Source organism: Corvus moneduloides, chromosome 3 (genome assembly GCF_009650955.1).
Source record: "Corvus moneduloides isolate bCorMon1 chromosome 3, bCorMon1.pri, whole genome shotgun sequence".
In the NCBI taxonomy this organism is placed as follows: Eukaryota; Metazoa; Chordata; class Aves; order Passeriformes; family Corvidae; genus Corvus; species Corvus moneduloides.
Window position 1 is genome coordinate 42,386,166 of NC_045478.1, and position 19,006 is coordinate 42,405,171.

At 40.8% G+C, this 19,006-nt stretch overlaps 1 protein-coding gene and 1 long non-coding RNA gene across 5 annotated transcripts; one reads left to right on the plus strand and one right to left on the minus strand.

The window, feature by feature from the left end:
- Positions 1-1,269: 1,269 nt before the first annotated feature.
- Positions 1,270-6,241, minus strand: NDUFAF4 (NADH:ubiquinone oxidoreductase complex assembly factor 4). Of its 2 annotated transcripts, none has more exons than XM_032105108.1 (3): positions 5,856-5,907; positions 5,198-5,295; positions 1,270-3,052 (listed from the first exon to the last, which is right to left on the minus strand). In XM_032105108.1, the coding sequence occupies exons 1-3, from the start codon at positions 5,896-5,898 to the stop codon at positions 2,738-2,740; spliced, it is 456 nt and encodes a 151-aa protein (XP_031960999.1). In that variant the 5' UTR covers positions 5,899-5,907; the 3' UTR covers positions 1,270-2,737. The 2 variants fall into 2 exon arrangements, with proteins under 2 accessions (XP_031960999.1, XP_031960997.1); XM_032105106.1 differs by lacking the exon at positions 5,856-5,907 and adding an exon at positions 6,085-6,241 and having other exon boundaries at positions 1,272-3,052.
- A 254-nt stretch (positions 6,242-6,495) lies between these two features.
- On the plus strand, positions 6,496-16,040 carry LOC116442283. 3 transcript variants are annotated; one of them, XR_004239477.1, is made up of 3 exons: positions 6,496-6,911; positions 10,271-10,352; positions 14,370-16,040. It is a non-coding gene; the product is annotated as an uncharacterized LOC116442283 (long non-coding RNA). The 3 variants fall into 3 exon arrangements; XR_004239476.1 differs by having other exon boundaries at positions 6,496-6,810; XR_004239475.1 differs by having other exon boundaries at positions 6,496-10,352.
- The last annotated feature ends 2,966 nt before the right edge of the window (positions 16,041-19,006 follow it).

Below are 19,006 nucleotides of genomic sequence, written 5' to 3' on the forward strand. Positions count from 1 at the left end.
AAAACCATGTTCCAAGTGTAAAGAAAATACTATTATTCTTCCAATTAGAAACTAGTGACCAAGCAACATAACTGATAAGTAAAATGTCCCTTGAAACTGGAAGGAAGGAAATAAGGAGTTCTAGAAAAGACGCAACGGTGAGAATAGTCTTGCTCCAGACATCAACCCTAAAGACAGCATTACCTTCAAACACATACTCACTGGAACCCTATAGGCACATACATATGCTGTGGTCAGTTTCCTACACAGGACAAGATGGTAGTAGCATTGGAGAGCTTGATCAGGGACAGGCTTTCCCACCAGAGTAAAGAGGAAAAATCCATACTCCTGGCCCTTGTGAGTTTTGGGCAATTAATATGCTCCATGTCTGAAGACACAGTGAAAGCTAAACATTCAGACCTCATATAACTGGGACTGATTATGGGATAAATTTTTACATGATCCTGTACCATTGGCAGTACCTTTGTAATGCTGGTTTGGCACTGCCCAGCAGGTGGGGCATGTGACCAGCAGAACAATCTGTGCTGACAAATTGCATCTCCTTTTCCTGGGGTGAACACAGCTTACCAGAGAACTACCCTGCTCCAGAGAAGCCGTCAGGGCCACAAGTTCATCTGCTTGCAGGGAGACACCAACTCTGCTGTGGGACATCCGCTTCCCCACTGTGGATAATACATTCTGAGGAAGAGATCCTGGCTCCACAGAAACAGGGATGCTTTACAATCATCACATTTGTGGATAGGATTTTGTCCTGATGGTATGGCTGGGGCACTGAACATGATGAACACCAAACATCCCGAAGTACATGCCTGCTGAAGGGTGTAAGCAACACAGCAGTGTACCATGAAGTGAGACAGGGCGCCGTCATGGTGCAGCCACAGCACAAGACTTTTCATGAAGGCAGACAAAAGATGCCAAAATACATGTCAAGGTGGTCAAGGGAGAGTGGTTAAGCTGTTGTCTGGTGCTGGTTGTAGTGTGATTTTAATCAACTTCAATCCATAAGTAAAATTCATTTTAAAGGAAATTGCAGCATCTTCAATATCAACAGTATCTGTACCTAATGCATTCCACAGCTGTTTTCTGAGTGCTATCTTAAATATTACATTAGGATGAACAGTACTCAAACAATAAAGTATTTGTGTTACAATGTTCTATAAAACAAAGTATTTTGTGCAAAATCTTAATGTGGTACATAACTCAGGTGCATTAGTTTCAGAGTGTAGCTCCACACCCTATTGTATTGGAGGACAAATGACAAGCCACACATCCAAAGACTAACAATTTTGAATTTTCATACAATGCACATAGTGTTATCTTCCACTATGGTACAGTGTTATGTACTTCAGATATTAATCAAGCAAGCACAACCTTCATACACACTGTGGCAAACGCTACTGGAGATACCATGTTACAGGTCAAAGTTGAAGGAATCTTGCTGTGAAATAACAAAGCTGATCATCTTCTTGATAAGACATTTACCAGACTCTGAATCAAAGACATGGCAGAAAAGTTCTTGAAAAGAAAGTTACATTGTAAACCTGGTACTGACTTATACCCTTTAAATAAATTCACCTTCTTTAGTGATGAGCATAAAATTAAAGATTTTGGGTTTATTTTTTGAAGCAAGGCAACCAATAATGCATTTTTAAATATCAGTTCTGGTTATCTGCTGCCCCATCTCCCCAGCTTATCTGACCATGTTGCACTACAGGATTATTCGTCAGTGCAAAACTTCTTACCTACACAGATGTGAACAGTCACAGTATCGAGGTTACAATCCACCACTACTACCTCGCCGTTCGTGTCACCCTTGTGTCATCTGCCTAGATGTAGCATGGGAGTAAGTTGCTGTGAGTAAACGTGACCTGATCTAGCCCACATCTGGATCAGAAAAGGCCTCCACAGGGAAAAAGGATTGTTGTAACAGGATGGGCAAACATTCACAGAAGTCCTCCTAGTGGGTCCAATTAGTACATCCAGTTGAATTTCCTTGCTACCTGTTAATATGAAGCCTTGTTTCTCATACAGCAGATGCCATGGGCTGCTGCAAGAGACTTATGCCAGAAGATCATCACTCTATAAACTCCCTGACTAACAGCACCTGTAGAGGTGCAGGTATTTAATCTAAATCAGAATAGAGTAAAAGAGGAGTTACATATGAGCCATTGCTGTTCCAGCACCAGAAAGAGGCCTTCTTGCTGTTCACCTTCTTTTTATTTTATGTTTGACACAGCTGAATTTCCCAAATGCTCTTGTGGCTAACCTTCTTTACAAAGTATAAACACTATTCCATTCTTATACAAGAGAAATACAGCTGTTTGTTATATACACACACCTTGACAGCAAGTCCTTGAAAGAACAGTGCAACATGAAATTACAGAGCCAACACCCACAGAGTACCTGTTCAGCTGCAGGCCAGGAAGTCTCTGCTCAGGAAGGCAATCAGTTAAGGTAAAATGCTATAACTGAACTCGTAACATTAGAATGGGATAATCAGAATTGTCTGACATGCTCTCATACCACATATTAGTCATATTCTGGTTTACAGACTGTAATTGCTGCATTTCACTGAAGCCATCCAATATAGAATGGAATTGCTGGAATACATCTCAATGGCGTAAGGAAGCAGCCTTGGTGGATGACACGTTATTGACTCTGAATTTTCAGACACGGAATATACTTGAGAGTAAAATGAAGACACGAGTGAGATCACACAAGGTTTTGGCAAGTATTTTTATGTTAACTGTTTTGGTTTATGACTTTTTATGGCTTTTTTGGTTTCTTTAGGAAATTCCTGCACAGCAAAAGGAATGAAGAATTCCAGAAGAGAGTTGACCTCCTTCAGTTCCAGACTGTATTCTGCTGCTATTTTCTCTGCAGTCCATATTTGAGGTTGAAGTTTATGATTATTAAGAAGTGTCAGAGCCTCCACAATGGAAATTTTGCCTATGGGAACTTTCTTAACATCTAGAGCTTCCAAGTGGCCTAATTTTGTAAGTCTCTTTTCCTCCTGTTTACATGGAAGATGTTCACCACCTCCATCTTTTACCTAATTGAGGGAAGGAAAACAAAAAGAGCTCAACAGCAGTTCGGTTTACTATGCATACTGTAGCAGCTAAACCGCTTTGCTAAATATGGCGTTTCCTTTTAGCTTTCCCCATATTTATTTTTAAAAGCTTAGCCAGCCTAGCTTCTTCCACAGCTCTTCTATATAGTGTCAACTCCCAACCAAATGCTGAGAAGCTCCTATTCATTGCACTCTAAGTGTTGTATTGGCTTGGCAGCCCTTCATACAAGGCAAACTACAGATTCTGGTAGCCAAATGTAAATGCAGATAACCTAATATTTGGTACTGATTCATTGGAAGGGATAAAAAAATCATACAACAAATTGGTATCCTTCTGATACCACTGGAAAACTATTTCATGTAGTCTCTCTTCCCTTCCTTTTGTTTTCAAATTTTAAGTTTTGCTGTTAGAAGAAATTCCTTCTTTTGCTCTGTCTAGAGAACAAGCTTTCCTGCTATTTTGCAGCATCGTATGGAGTTTAATTGCCATGACTACTGCAACATGTAGACACATAAAGTCTCTTCACCAAGGTCCCTTCGTATTTCCAAATCATTTCCAAACCAGCTTTGACTTCCACATATTTCCTTTTATTAAGATTTAACCAGTGAATGACACTGAATAAAAGGATATAATTAAGCCTTTCTTAAATTTAGAAGTACTTATATAGTAATCAGAGCCCACAGTCACTGATTATCAAACAGACACTCTGTATTAACTCACATGCTGAGAAAACTGATGTGGATGCTACAGCACCTGTGTGTCCGTTTCTGAACTACAAGGAATGTCTGGCCTGTACTCCATGTCTTCCTTCTACTTTGTGCTAAATCTGTGCTCGGATAAGGAATGATTTTTCAAATCTTAATTAGATCATCTGTCTCTGGGAATCTGCCACTTCAGGACTCCCGAGCTGGTGCCTTCCCACTTACCACAGGCAGACATCCCAAACATACACAGAGGTGTGTAGGCATCATGTATACAATGCACAAAGTCATCAGGATAACATCAGGAATGGGAAAAAGTTTTTGTATTGTTTTGCCCACAAGTTTCTGTGATTACATTTCAGCTGAGCTCTAACAACTGCAAGCAGACATACCACAAGGGCAAGTCTTATGTGGCAGCAACCTCGGAGTAGGCATGGAATCAAGCAAAGATTTGTTCCACTTTTGGCTTTTTCTCAAATCTCTCTTGACAGGCTTATAAATGAATATTGAAAGATACTGAAATTAAACCTTCAGCACTTCAAGATTAGAGCCCTAACCTGTGATGGAAATTAAGGATAGAAATTACTTGAAAATTTCAGGGAGGAACTGAAGAAATCTATTTGCATTTTAAATATTTTTAGACTTGAATACCATGTAAGTGGCAAATTGGAGAGATGTAGGGATTTTGCTAGATGACTATAAAAATTTTGTTGCTGAATAAAGCAGCTGGAATAAAGTAGTCCAATAAAGCAACAGGTAAAACACACAAGCCATAGCACAATATGATGGAAAAGAGGACACTGAACCCCAGTCTGCATTTTACAAAGGAGTATGCTTTGCCTTTCAAACTAGAAGATTGCAGCCACTGGCAATAAGGAAATGATGACCATACAACCCACAAGATTATGTAGAAAAAAACCTAAGGCACTTCATGAGCTGGATTAAAAAAAGTCTCTGCACTGTAGAACATTAGCATCACTAGTTAAACACTCCATTAAAATGTAAACATCTTTGTCCTCTACCACATCCCTGCTCCCCCAGCAATCCAAATGTTTTCTAACAACTCAACAAATGACATCTGGCAAACTCCTTTATCTTTGCAAAAGGTTGGAGAACTATCCTGCCTCATAGGAAGCAGAAATGGGAATTTAGGTGAAAAACAATATAAGATCAACTCAATGTTAAAAAGGAAGACTGTGTCAGCATTTACAAGCTTGTATAATCATAATCTGTCACATGTTCAAAACCCGGGGTCAGACACAGTCAGTGCTATTGATGTATAGAAGAGTAATAAAACCACCACTTTTATCTAACAAAAAAAGGTAGCTTTTATGCACTAAGAGCATTTTTCTTGACACAAACTGTGCTGAGTTTGAAGACCACAAAGCTGATGCTGGTATGGCTCGTACAGAGAGATGCACTCACCCGCACTGGTGGATCTCTGGACTCCACATAAACATCTTTTAGCAAGGTGAGGAACCTATCATCCTTTCTGAGAACTTCTTCTTTTATCTCTGGGCTATCTAAAGGCAGTGAGAAGAAGAAGGGAAAGGAGGAAAAAAAAAGGAGAAAAGATTGATCTGAGTCAAATCGTTTCCTTTTTGTTAGTTCTGCCAGCTCATCGCTTCCCCAGAGGCACGGCATGGCTCCCGCAAATTAACGTGTCCTCTTGGGAAGGTGTCATTCTTCCCACAGCCCTGACCGTAGCGACACCGCTTCACATGGTGGGGCTGGGCCAGTCAGCCGCCACAGCACAGCGGGAAGCACAGCCTGTGGTACGCCTGCAGCACTGCCTCAGCAGCCGCTCCCTACTGCCACCCCAGCTACTGCCCCCAGCAACCCCCAGCACCACCTCCACCAAGTGTCCCAGCAACCACCCCCTCACCCGCCCCATCAACTGCCCCAGGTCCTGGCCCCATCAACCACCTCCACCGACCGCCCGCTGCGACCGTCCCAGCAACAGCCTCCGCCAACCGCGCCATTAACTGCCCCCAGCCCCCGCCCTCATCACGGAGCCCCGACAGGCCGCCTCCATCACCTCCCTCACGCCGCTTCCCGCTGGGACCCCCCCGCCCCCGCCAACCGTCCCACAGCCGCCCCGGCACCGCCGCCGCGGCTCCCGGCATGCCCCGCGCGCCCAGCCCCGCTCTCAATGTCAGCGGCCCCGCACCGGGGGCTTCGCCGCCGCCCCTCGCCCCGCAGCCGGCCCCCCCCCTGCCCCTCCTCCGCCCGCGCCACGGCCCCGCGCCGGGCCCACAGAGGCCGCCCCCACCGCCGGGGTCGCCCCGCGGGCAGGCGAGGCCGGCACTCACCGGCCATGGCGTCCGGTCGGGCGGTGGGGTGCCGCGGCGCGGGCGTGGGCTTCTCCTTGCTGATCTCGCGGCTAGCCCGGTTCTCCACGTTAAAATTCCGGAACACGCGGGTCACCCGCCCGCCCATCGCCGCCGCCAGCCGCGCCTGCGCACGGGGCAGGCCCCGACACGGGTTAATGCGCCGCGCCGGCGAATGCACCGGAAGAAAATCGGCCGAGTAGCGCAGGAAAACAAACAAACAAGCGAATGAGAACTACGGGCAAGGCGGTTCGCTTTGCACTTCGTACGTCCCGGCGGTGCTTTCTCCTTGCCCTCGGCGCTGCCCCCGACGCTGGCCCGGGGCGGCGTTGGTTGTGCCGTGGCTTTTCTAAACGCGTGCGTGACCGGAGCCCCCGCATCGGGCGGGTCCCGTTGGGAATGCTCTCAAAGCCGCGGGCTGCCCCAGAGTTTCCTTTTTAGCCGTGGTGGCTGGCGTGAGCCCCCGAACACGTTATGTCGTGACTGTCGCCGCTTTTTTGTCGGCGGGGATAGGCGCGGCTCCAAACTGCAGGGAGGGACATTTAATTCTCCCGTACTGTTGAGAATTTGTAGGCTACACAATGCTTTCAGGGTGCAGACCCTCTTTTTCAGCTCAAGCAAATAACCCTTCTTCTGACTTTGCAAAAATTGCAAAAACTACTTGTGAGGAAATACTGAGGAGGCCTTGAGCCATGCATGATAAGAAAGGTAAAATTGTAGACAGAATCTAAATTGTTGAGGTGGAATCATCAGTTCGTAGATTCAAGAAGCAAAGTGTGAAAATATACAGAATCCTCAGAGAAAGGAAGGTAGGAAGAACAAGAGTAAGAGCTATTGGCCTGATGCAAAAAGCGATAAAGCCTGATGGTTGACTACTTTATTCAACCACGACTGCTGATAAGGTGTTTTACCAACGGAGATCATTGACACTTCAATCCCAGCTGCTGTGTCGATAAGTAATTCCCTTATGGTTTGAAATTGTGTATATGCTGTTTGCAGACTCTTAGTGCCTTCTGGGCTGCTAGTTAGTGCATAGTAGTAGTTGCCTGAATGAAGTGACCTGGAGTGGGAGTGTTAATGAAGGGCAGAAAAAAGACCAAGCTTCTTCTTGTGGTTTTTTTTTGGGGGGGTGTTGTTTTGTTTTGTTTTGTTTTAAAGTGGGAAACATCTTTTTTTCTGCCCTTGCATCTATCTAGTTGTTCTTATTATTGTGGGTATGCAAAACTTGGGGTTTCAGAACTTGGTCTTCTACTAGTAGCTTTATTTAGTAGTAACAATTACGATGTGATCGTTATCAGGGCTACATTTAATGCTGGATTAAAGAATGACAGTGTTTTCCTTAGAGAGAAGTCAAATAGATTTAGACAGACAATGGAGACAAGGCAACATAAGCATGGTCTGTGCTGGATTTCTGCTGTCTTTGGGAATCAGGAAGGTCCAGTTTCTCCACTTGTTTATTTTAAAGGCTCTTGTGGTCTGTAGGATGATAGAAACATGTTTTTGTTCTCTGGTTATAAGCTTTCTGACCCTATCTTATTTTAGACATTGCATGCAAATGAATTAAGAAGACAAGTGATATAGTGATAATAGGAAGCTGTTAAAATCTGCTGAAGTCAGCCTGGTGACAAGTTTATTTAATTATCTATAGTCAATTACTTGCTGACTAAACCTGTGTTCTTGAGTCCAGGATTTGATACTTTTGTAAGTGGTGAGTCTGTCTGTATGGCTATAATGGAAAAATCCACATGGATGCCTTTGGTGGTTGTAGACCTTTTATAGGTACTTCAGCATTTCTCTGAGACGTATCCCTATTGATCTGTCTGCAGATCAGCCATTGTGCCAAATTTGGAAACAAAGTTTCTCCTTCAAAAGCTAAGAACTCACAGCTTCTGGGATCAAACTCGGCACAGGGCTTCTGTCTTCGTAAAGCCTGAATGTGATTAACACTGCTATAATATTTACTGACAACAAAATAAATTCACCAGAAGGCAGTCAGTTAAAAATAAAGAGTGATGTCATGCTCTGCCTGTCACTTCCTACCACTGAGGATGGAACAAAGCTGTTCTTTTCATGTATAAAGACACACCAAAAGTACAAGATTTTTATTCTGAAGAATCTTTCTTAGACTGTACCAAGCAGAAGAACTGAGATTGAAAAAAAAAATATATTTTTAATAATTTGGTATTTTACCAATGTGACCATGTTGATACTAAATATAAATAATCAAGAGGTTGGATTTTTTTTTCATATAAAGCATCTGCAAGTGGGATGATTAAAAAATGAATGTATGTGTATTCAGCTTAGATAGAGTTTCAAATGGGATGCATTTTTCTTGAACTAGGACTCTGAATTTTTCCAGGTAATTTAAAAATAACATAACAAAACAGCCCATGAGAAGAACACAGGCTATCCAGCTGAGTTCATATACACGAGCAGCCTGTTCTCAATGCCGGGCAGCACCAAACACATCAGAGAAAAATACTGTAACTCCCATGATATACGTGTGCCATGGGCTGGCACACTAGATCTCCTTTTTGTCCTTTCATACCTCTTAGGAGAAACATTTCTAAAGCTGCTGTGCACCTGGAAAATAAAAAGTACATTTGTGACGGTTCTTTGAATCTTTTTAGTTTTTCATTCCAGTTTTGATTAGATGTTGTGTGTATTTTTTTCTTTCTCAGCTAGTTCTGTAGCTGAGTGGAAAATGAGAAATTAATTTTGATAGTTAACTAGCATCAAAAGTCTGATTGACCTATTGAAAATTCCCTTTAGAGAAGGGAGGAGTGTCTTGTCATTAACTTGTGTTACTGTGTGGTACTACTAAGATTTCTTTGCTGTCTTCACTACTCAGAAGATCAGGAGTCAGAGTATAAGTCCATATGGGCAGGTAATCTCAGTGAAATAAGTCTTTTTTTGGTAACAGGTGCCCAGCTAGAGAATCTTAGAGAGGAGGCAGGTGAGGTTTGCTTCGTGATTTGTGGTCTGGGAATGGCGCAGCAGTCAACCACAGAGGAAAATTAGGAATGCCCTAATACAGCAGCAGTACAGGTTTATATTTTATTCTGTCCACGTTTTCTACCACTGACACTGTTTTCCTCTTCTCTTCTTTTTGTTGTTGTTTGTTCATAATTGATGTCAGTCTAAATGGATACTTAAGCAACTTCATATATCATTAGGATTCAGGGAATTGAGCCCTCTATCCTGATTACTGGTTTACCAGTAAACACAATGAGAGCATTGATCCTTTTGTTTCTTATCTCATCAGTGTTAGGCAGAACCAGAGAACACAGAATTAGCAAGAATTGATTATGAGCCAAGTAAAAATGACTGTCCTGCAAGTTTGTAAAGGTGAACTCAAGAGAGATGGACTTACTGATGGATCACTTTTGCCTTTCAGTGATTTTTGGTCGTTCTGTTACTTAATCTGGTTTGTTTCTCTGTTACTGGTTTCAACTGATCCATCATTTACTGGCTTCTGAAGTATCTACAGAATGATCTACATTGAAGGATTTTGCTTAATTCCAGTCTGTGATCAGAGTGTTCCTGAACACTTGCATATTTTCAAGGCTAGGTGGCTGCAGTGCTTTATTTAAAGGACTTTTTGTCAAGTCCTTATGTGGATGAAGTTTATGGCAAGTGCAGCAAGCTCAGTGTTGCAGGCTCACACACCAGGCCAGACAGATCACTAGCTTCTTGTCAGATAGTACTAATTGCAAAGACATTGCATTTAAATTCTCCTGATTGACTGTGGCTTGACATGCCTGACATAATCTTCAATATTTTTCTTGTCTGATTGTTGTATCTCAAGAAGCAGTTTACTTTGAGTTGGAAATGCACAGTAGGAGCCAGCATATTTGAGAATGAGGCAGCCTGGTACTGGAATTAATTAATTTCATCAGTTACACATGCCTTTTTACTTCATTTTTACTAACAGGATTCAGTACCCCATGCACTCTTCTCAGTGGCAATACTAGCTGAGACAGCGTTCAGCCTTATTATTTCTTGTAACCCTGACTTCAGTTCTTCTCTCTTGCCAGAGTGAGGATGAGGATGTAGGAACACTTCCAGAGCAAACAACATTGCATAGATGGTCTGATTTAAGAAAGAGAAGAGCTCCCTTAACTTTCCGAAGCTGTATCAATCACTGACGATTTCACTGTTCCCACAGCAAGCTACTGGAAACACAAGAGGAGAAACAAAAGGCATATGACAGGAGGAGTGCAAATACCTTGGAGTGGTATTGCTGCCAGGTTGGTTGGTTGGTTGGTTTGCTTGTGAGAGTTTGCACTTTGCTGCCAGATTGTTTTCCTCCAGCAGTGACAGAAACAACTGTACCAGCTCCAGTGAGGGGAAGGTGAACCAGCAGTGGGAAGAGACTGGGTGGAATGGAGAGGTGGCTGGCTCATCTTGGGCTGGCTTTGCTGGTGCTCTAATATGGCCCAAGACAAAAAACATCCTTTGTACTGATTTGGGGCAGTAACAGTAGCCATGATTTTACTGCACTGCCACTGCAGTAGCTGTCTGATAGTCCAGAAGATAGCTGGTGAATGGATTCAGAATACTAGCTATCTGCTGGAGTTTCTTTCATGAAGTATAACACATAAAAAAATAACAAATGTATGACCTATGTGTGCTGGCAAGATGCTCTTCTACAATAATGTAATATTTTTCCATCCCCAAAGGATATTTCTATTCTCTCTATATGGTTTTAATTTATGATGATGCATAACTATTTATACAGGTGTGATGCATTTTGTATACATAACTTTATAATTTAGTTCTATTATCTGTGACTTGATGTATCAAGGGATTGATTTTCCATGCTTTTATAAGTAGTTGCAGAACCATTTGTATTTATTCCTTTTACACTTGAATTGCATCCTTCTGCAATTTGCAAATTGTGTATTTGCAGGTGTGAATTACATGAAAAACTGAAGTCTGTTTTATTTACCTGTGAGGAGCCAAATTTTGTGCAGAATAGGAAATCCAAAATGACCTCAGTAAACACTTCTAAAACCATTTTATATATATCTCAGTCTTAAAGAAGGCTTATATATAGATCTTAAGAAGCTGGAGAAGTTACAGTGTGGTTTAATAGCTCAGTGGCTTAATCAGTGTTATGCTGGTTAAGTAGCATTTGAGTCCATGTCCTATACCTGTATTCTTTTAGACACAGTAGCTAAAAATCTGCCTGGTACACACAGAGGATTCTTTGCAGATATTCAAGGAATACCATAGTGAGATTACACAACTTTCCTGGCTGATTCCACAAGCCATTTCAAGTCCTCTAATTTCCAAAAAGCAAATGTATCTACACTAATGCTGGGAGAGGATTCTATTAGGGGAAGCTGCCAGACTGCAGAGCAAAGAAAATGTGACCATAGGGTTACAACCTACAACCTTTAATTAAAAGCCTTGAAGTAAAGATGAATGTGCAATATTGCATTACCAAAAGATAAACAACAGAGCGTGATTAGAGAAATATATCACATTCATTTATCATTTAGTCCAAGAAACAAATGAATATTCTAAGATATGCAGTCATCAGTAGAGTTACAATATTAAAGTCTTGCTGATTCAAACAATTTTTTCTTAAATTTCTGGTTGAAATAACTTTATTCTAAACTCTAAGTAGCAACTGTGTAGTAATTGACCTTAAAACATGTAAAACAGAGAAAATCCTATTGACTTCAATAACATTTATCCAGAATAGGATAAATAGGAATGAAAATAGTGGGAAAGAATCCAAAGCTCTGTACAAAAATCTGCATTTTAAATGAATCAAAAATTCTTAGAATTTGGAGCGTAATTCAGTGAGGGTCAGGAAAAAAATTCACGAGAGAAGATTCTTCATACCTATGTTCTGTCTACTACATGGGTTTTGTTTGTTTTATGTCTTACTGTGAAATACCCTGTGGAAGCCCTTAATTAGAGACACAGTTTTAGACATATTGATGATCAGGGCAAAACAGATTTATGATCTACTTGCTTCATTTACCATAAAATACTATGTTTTATTTGATTTAGGAATATACCAGTATGGATTATGTAGCACAGTGTAACAGGAATAATGTTCACAACAAAGGATTTGGTCTACACCTAATGCAGTATTCCTAAACATATGTCACAGAGAAGGATATAGTTGAGACAAATGCTGGATTTTTTCAGTTAATTTTGCATTATTCCCTGGTATTATACTTTATGTACACTAATACAGAAAATTAATTACATTCTTCCTCCAGGTCTTCTGAGCATTTTCATTTGTATGTACCACCATTTACCTGTGTGATTACATACCCAAATTGTGCTGGTAGAGAATGCATTAAAGAAAGAAGAAAAGGTTTCAATGATACCAACACGTGACTACCAGTATTAGAGTTCAAGTGGAAATAATTACTGAAGTTAGAGAGCCCTTTTGTGTGCCTCTTCTTTCCACAGCATCAAAAATCTCGGGGCAGCATGTGGGACACAGATGTATTTTGAACAGTTACATTTACTAATTATATAGAGAGATACAGTGGTTAAACATGTAAGTGTTGGGTTGCTCTGGGGGCTACTAAAAAACACCATTAAAGAGATCCCCAAATATTTAAAGTACTGCCTCTATGTACTAAAAGTTCATTTTTAGGTTGTATAATAAGGACATGATTAAGCTTCAAAGCTCCAGCATTTTAATGCAGACTTACTGAGACTCCTTGAAGGCAGAGCTCTTTCTTTATCTAAGATGTCTTTGGGATCCTGATGAAGCTACCACACTTTCCTGTATACATAACAAAATACAAAAACAGTGTTCTCAAGCATTAGTTCAGGAACTCTATAGGTACTATTGTACTTTTTTGGGCTAGAAAATGCTGAAAATGGTCAAGTTTCCTTTAGTCAATAAACAGTTTGTCAGGGTGACTCACGTTGTTCAAATATGAATTAAGGAATTCTCTGCGGGGTATACTGATAAGTGATAACAAATGATAAATTTCACATGCACAAAATTGGTAGAAGTTAGTTAAAGAAATCTCTCTGAGCACCTCTCTGTGCGACTAGGTCTCAGCATCTAAGAGCTGCCAGGAGATGAGGTTCCCTGCTGTACCTACAAGTAGCAGGTCTCAGCCTGTGGATGACAGACTTTAAATAATTCAGTACACTGAGTTACTCCAGAGGAAATGTCTGTTGATGGCCTGTCTGAATTACGGCAGCAAAGCCTCTCTTGTCAGAAGTGCTGCCAGACTCATCAATGGATTGTGACATGGGCCAGTTTCATCCTGGTGTAAAATCTCTTGTCAGCCTGTAGAAATGATCCCTGCAGGGCATCTCTCTTTGCAGCATGGGGAAATTCACCTCTCACCCCAAGAACAATTGAGATTTTTAGAATTCTGCAAGCTGCTTCTGCAGTCTTTCACTTTTTGTTCAGACATCAGAGGGAACATGCTAAGTTATTTGTTCTTGTTTAATACTTTAATCTGTTTGGAAAACGTGGGTCATCTTCTACTGGTTAATTGCTCCAACAATGATGTGTTTTCATTTTTTTCTGACACCTGTGTGGATGTACTATATTCTGGTTTTGGGCATGGGGTTGAGAAGCAGAACTACAGGCTCTTCTCATAGGAGACAGGACAATATCGATTTCAGAATCTGTCCTCTCTCCCTCTCTCTCTTTTCAAGTGCTGAAATGCACATACCAGTGATCCCCACTAGCTGTTGCAGCTCCCAGTAACAAAGCAAGATACATTTTTCTCTTTTTAATGAATGGATGATGTCGACCATTGCCTTTTGTTCTTTCTATTGATTCACATGTATTTCAGGCTCTTCCACAATATCCTAAGACAGGTTAGAAAATGGAGTGGAAAGTAACACTGCAATTTTTAAAACAGCAGTTACACTTTTTGCTAAAATTAAATATTTTTTTCAGATGTTTTGTTTTTCTGAGGCATAAATAAGGTGTGGGTTGTTTTTTTTTTTTTTTGTAGTGCAGTGTATAAATTGAAAATAGAGAGTAAAAAGCTAAAGTATAGGCAGAAAATGTGTAATTAAAAGCTATTATGAAAAATTATGAAAAACTGTGAAAGTGTGTTCCTGTTTCCTAACAACAGGAAAAATCTGAAAGGTTTAAATTTTGATACTTTTTACAACTTAGCATTTTATTAATGCATTATGTGTGTTTGCCAGAGGCGACCATACATGTATTTTTTTTATTGCCCCTGTAGACTGGGAGTTAAATGGAAACAATATTTGCTTTAATGCTAACATTTTATCTGGTGTTTCTGATTTTGCAGGTTATTCCCACTGGGCAAAACAGAAGATGACTTCAACGACTCTTCTGAAGGCATCTTGCTCATTTGGGTTCTGTTCCTATCAAACTGTATACATAATCCCCTTTTTTCTGGACACAGCAGGAAATAGGAGATAGTTTCCGTGCTCAGTCTCAGGCCCCCACCAGGCAACATTCACTCACACATGTACACAGACACACAATTGTATGCTATTGTTGCTTTTGTGGGCAGGAGGGGCTGTTGTCATTATAGCCCTTGCTGTCACAACCCTAATGTTTCATTTAATGACTTCCATAACCTGTCTCCCTCCAAGCTGCTTTTTGTATCTTTCTCTCAAATTACAGAGTGACTCCCCAGACAATTTTCAACCCTCCTGATTTCAGACCAGATTATTCAACTTCCACTCCAGGCCTCTCATTCTGGTGAATAATTTGAGCAGTGACTTCAGTTGTTTTGGATAAAATAAATTTTTAAGAAAAGGTTATTTGACTGTAGCTGGAATGGAAGTAGGCTATCATTCCTAGTAACCTTAAATAGGATTTAGACTTTTTCATAAATCAAAGGTACCTCTCATGAAAGTAAGTTGCAGCCTTTTAGTGTCTCCTGCACCATTATGACTTTTCTGTCTATATAAGCAGACAAGTGCCTGGTTCCCAGAGTGGAATCCATCATCTTGAAGTTAATTTCAAGTATCTTTTTTGTGTGCTTACCAGAAGCAATTTAAAGCTGCAGTCTAACAGTGCATTGTCTCTAAAGGAGAATCCTTCTTCTGCCAGTAGCCACCCCTCAGCCCCCTTGGTAAGAAGGGCTCCTCTGCCTCCGTGGTAAGCCAGTTCAATCCACTGCCTGTGCAGAAAACCACTCACTTTCTGTTCTTTTATTCTATTTTTTTTTTCAGATACCCCTTGTTTAAGAGGGTGAGTAAGAAGCATAGCACATATGTCTTCCTCAAGTACAGTCATGATCCAGAAAATGGCTGAGGGGTTTCAAGACTGGTATCTAAAGTAGTGATTTTATCTTTCCTAATTTGTCAGTGACAAGAAGAGGACTTCTAACTGATGTGCTAAGGATCTTCCTCTTTGTCCTGCTCTTTTGTCAAATCTTTGGTTTATTGTTGTGTTGCTGGGGTTTTTTTGTTTGTTTGTTTTTTTGTTCTAGCATCTCTGATGTTTTATAGTGATGAAAAGAGAAACATTGTGCTCTGGACTAGTATGCCTGTTAAAAAATGATTGAGTTACAGAAATTCACCTCCAAGTACATACATACATACAGAACTATTCCCACATATACTAGATGGATTAACAATTATTACACCTAAATCTGATCTCTTATCAAGGTAGAGCAAGTCTTGGGCTACATGGTCAGCCTGTCTAGTATTTGATGTATGGAGCACCATTTCTTGTCTTTCATCATGATCCAAATGATAATATTGCAGACCACCATGCATGCAGCCTAACCAGTACAAGGAAATTTTGAGAAAGCAAGCATAGACCCTTCAGAGAACTGTGTCTCAGTCTCTCATTTGTTGGGTAACTATGCAGAGATATTTTAGAGTGGCTTTTGCAGTATTCAGAAACTTCCTTGGCTAGTTAATATCAAGAATGGAAAAAGACATAACATATCTTCTGGCAAACATGGACAAAAAAATATAAATTAAAACAAGCATGCTCCTTATCTCTACTGGTATTTTTGTGACATTCAAAATAAGCAAATTTGCATACGTGTGGAACTTGCACCTTCTATCACCAGTTATATGATTGATTAAAGATTCCATCCTATTTGAAAAAACAGATTTCTTTTAGGAAACTGTCTATTCCATATTTCTACTGTTCCTTAACTAAGGAGTTAAACATTGGAATGTCAGCCTGTCAGGGTTCATTTACACTGTGTTAGGTGAATCTTTGGCCTGAATAAGTAGAGTTACTATTCTGCCACCAGTGTGACTAAGAAAGTTCTTCCTTCACTGATTTAACAGCACCAATCATGCACATGAAAATAACAGGCTTTCAGAAACTGAGGTTTCCATATTGCCCAAGCACCACTGTGAGTGGACTCATCTGTTCTGTGAATATGTTGACTAGAATATCTTCTGTTTCCAGTGCACAAATCCTGACAAAGGTGCAGGGGTCTTAGTTCAGACACTGAGGAGCTGGAGTAAGCTGTGACCTTGTATCGCTGGTATCTACAGAACATCATTATTTTGGATATCTACCTAGTTCTTCCTAACACTGTCTATGAATTCATGCTCTCACAACATGAAGCCATACAGAACTTTCAATAATGCCCTAAAAACCACAGAGAGCTGTTAGAACACATACTGAGAAGGATGAAAGGCTGGTAGCATATGCTGAAACAACCTAAAAGGTAGCAAGCCTCAAACTGTGAGTGCTGGGTGTAGCAGCCTATGATAACTGATTTCTGCAGGTGCTTTTGCATAGCGAAATGCTGGAAGTCCTTGACCAGATATGGAATCAGCTATTCTCAAGATGGTGCCTGGAAAGTAGATAGTCCCACGTAGAGGAAGACTACACATGCTCACTGTCCCACGCTGTGTTTCCATTGTGTACCCACTGGCTCTTCTTATTCTTTTCATCTTCAGAGGTTAGAAACTAGGAGAGCTTTATGATTAAACAGTTAACTTTTTTTTTAACTGCGTGAGGAAGGAGTTGCTGCTCTGCATACTTAGCACAGTGAGGTCAGCTGTGCCAGCTGTAGTTGTGGAAGGGATGATAGAAAATCCTTTGGTTCTGCAGACAGACTAAGCTCAATAAATTACTTTTATGAGCTCTCCCTCTCCCTGCAGGTTTCTAACACCTGAATCCTCCCTCTTATGAGGGGGATAACTGGTTGTCTAATTGCCCCAGAATTAAAAGTGAAGCAAACATTCAGTCATTCTTTCAGATCTTCAGTATCCCCATGCTATTTTCATTTGCAGAAAGGACCTGAATGTAAGAAAAGGCTGAAGGAAGAGTAATCTAAAGACACTGTTATACAAACAGAATAAAAGTCCAACATTAAAAAAGGAAGAAAAAACTCATTGGTTTTGAAAACAAAGACCTGCAGAGTGCTCTACACAAAGGTCTACGCTTTTGTTAGCAGAGTGCCAGTACCAAGGCTTACAACAGGCTCCATAAAGCATTACATATACAAGCTCATCTATCACAGTGTAAAAAGCACTGCAGGAGTGCATGGTCTTTCTCCCTCTTCCTGACCCCAGGTTTTATCCTTACTCTTCCTTTGCCAGCCATGTCATGATCCCTTTCATCTGATCAGAGGTTTTCATACATCAGAGCCTCCAGCCTGATGCTCTTGCTGCAGCCACATGCTGAATGAAGCAGCTACATTTTCAGAGTACTGACAGTAAAATATGTTTCCTTGATGTTAGAAATACACCTCCTACTTCACAGAAATAAAAGCTGTGGAGTATCACATCTAATGTGCCAGACTTTTTTGATTTCAACAGTTTAGAAGTTGAGAATGATTTTGTTTAAACCAGCTTCAGGCTGAGCCATGCTCAACTGTTCTTTGGGTGTAGGGGGGATCTAGGAAAGGGAGATGGAGGAATAAGAAAATTGTTAACATTCAGTGGCCAGCAATTTACCTACCAAAAGTACTATACAGGTTGCTTAGAGAACTGTTTTTTTCGTTTATTGTCTAACCTCCACTTCCTTTTTCCCTTTCTGCAAATGTTAAGGGCTGCATCCAGGGCTGTATTCAGAAAAACATACATAGCAGAGGAAGCATTGCAAAGTTCGAGCAGGACCTTACACACCCTACCTGTCAGGAAGTTTCTTTCCTTCGATAGGGGATGTCACCTCATGTGACTAAATCTGTTCCAAATGAAAGAACCAGGTCAAAGCAATAACCTAGACAACTTCAATGTTACAGCTAACACTACTATTTATATAGCTTCTACTGAGAAGGGAATAGTTATTCCCTTATGTGTTTTAATTTTCTTTTGCCCACTGGGCTTCTTTTATGCAGGTGCTCTCATGTAGTTTGTGTTTGTCAGCTCCACCAACCAGCAGAAAACCCGAGGCACTTAGGGGTTTTCTTCTAGCTCCAGTTGCAATGATGATAGAGGGTGGGATTGCAGATACTACATTTTCTTCCTTTTTTAATGTTGGACTTTTATTCTGTTTGTTTCTTTTAGATGTTTGTGGTACTGACGTGTAACCTGGAAAATGCTCAGCTGAGAGAACTGCTCAGAACATAATGTAGTGTTTGATGTTTTCATGTTTTTAATCAAAAGAGTGGTGCTGGGTATACTTTCAGACGCAATTAGGAATTGCCTGTGTTTATCTGGTTAATTTTCAGAATGTTGAGATAACATGCACCACCAGTACAGCAGGTTTACATTCAGCTTTGCAAATCATGAAGAGCACTGTAAGAGGAATTGATGGGTTAAGTACAGATGAGTAGTAAAAAACCTCTGAACAGAAGGTTTACACGAACACTGATTGCACATGATCAGAGATTGCTGTAACTTGTGCCTGTGTGGGGAATTCATCATAAATCACCATAAGATGAGAATCTTGCAAACCATACGGGAATCTGAACTGCATAAGTGTTCAGTATGGATAGTTGAGTGATACATGATCCTGACACAGTGACTGTTAATCATTTTAGATGTTACCTGG

Coding starts and splice junctions, on each gene's coding strand:
- NDUFAF4 (XM_032105106.1), bottom strand. CDS start 6,211: ATGGGCGGGCGGGTGACCCGCGTGTTCCGGAATTTTAACGTGGAGAAC. Junction 5,296..6,084: donor CCGACCGGACGCCATGGCCG/GTGAGTGCCGGC, acceptor CACTGCCTTTAG/ATAGCCCAGAGATAAAAGAA. Junction 3,053..5,197: donor CCAGAGATCCACCAGTGCGG/GTGAGTGCATCT, acceptor TCCCTCAATTAG/GTAAAAGATGGAGGTGGTGA.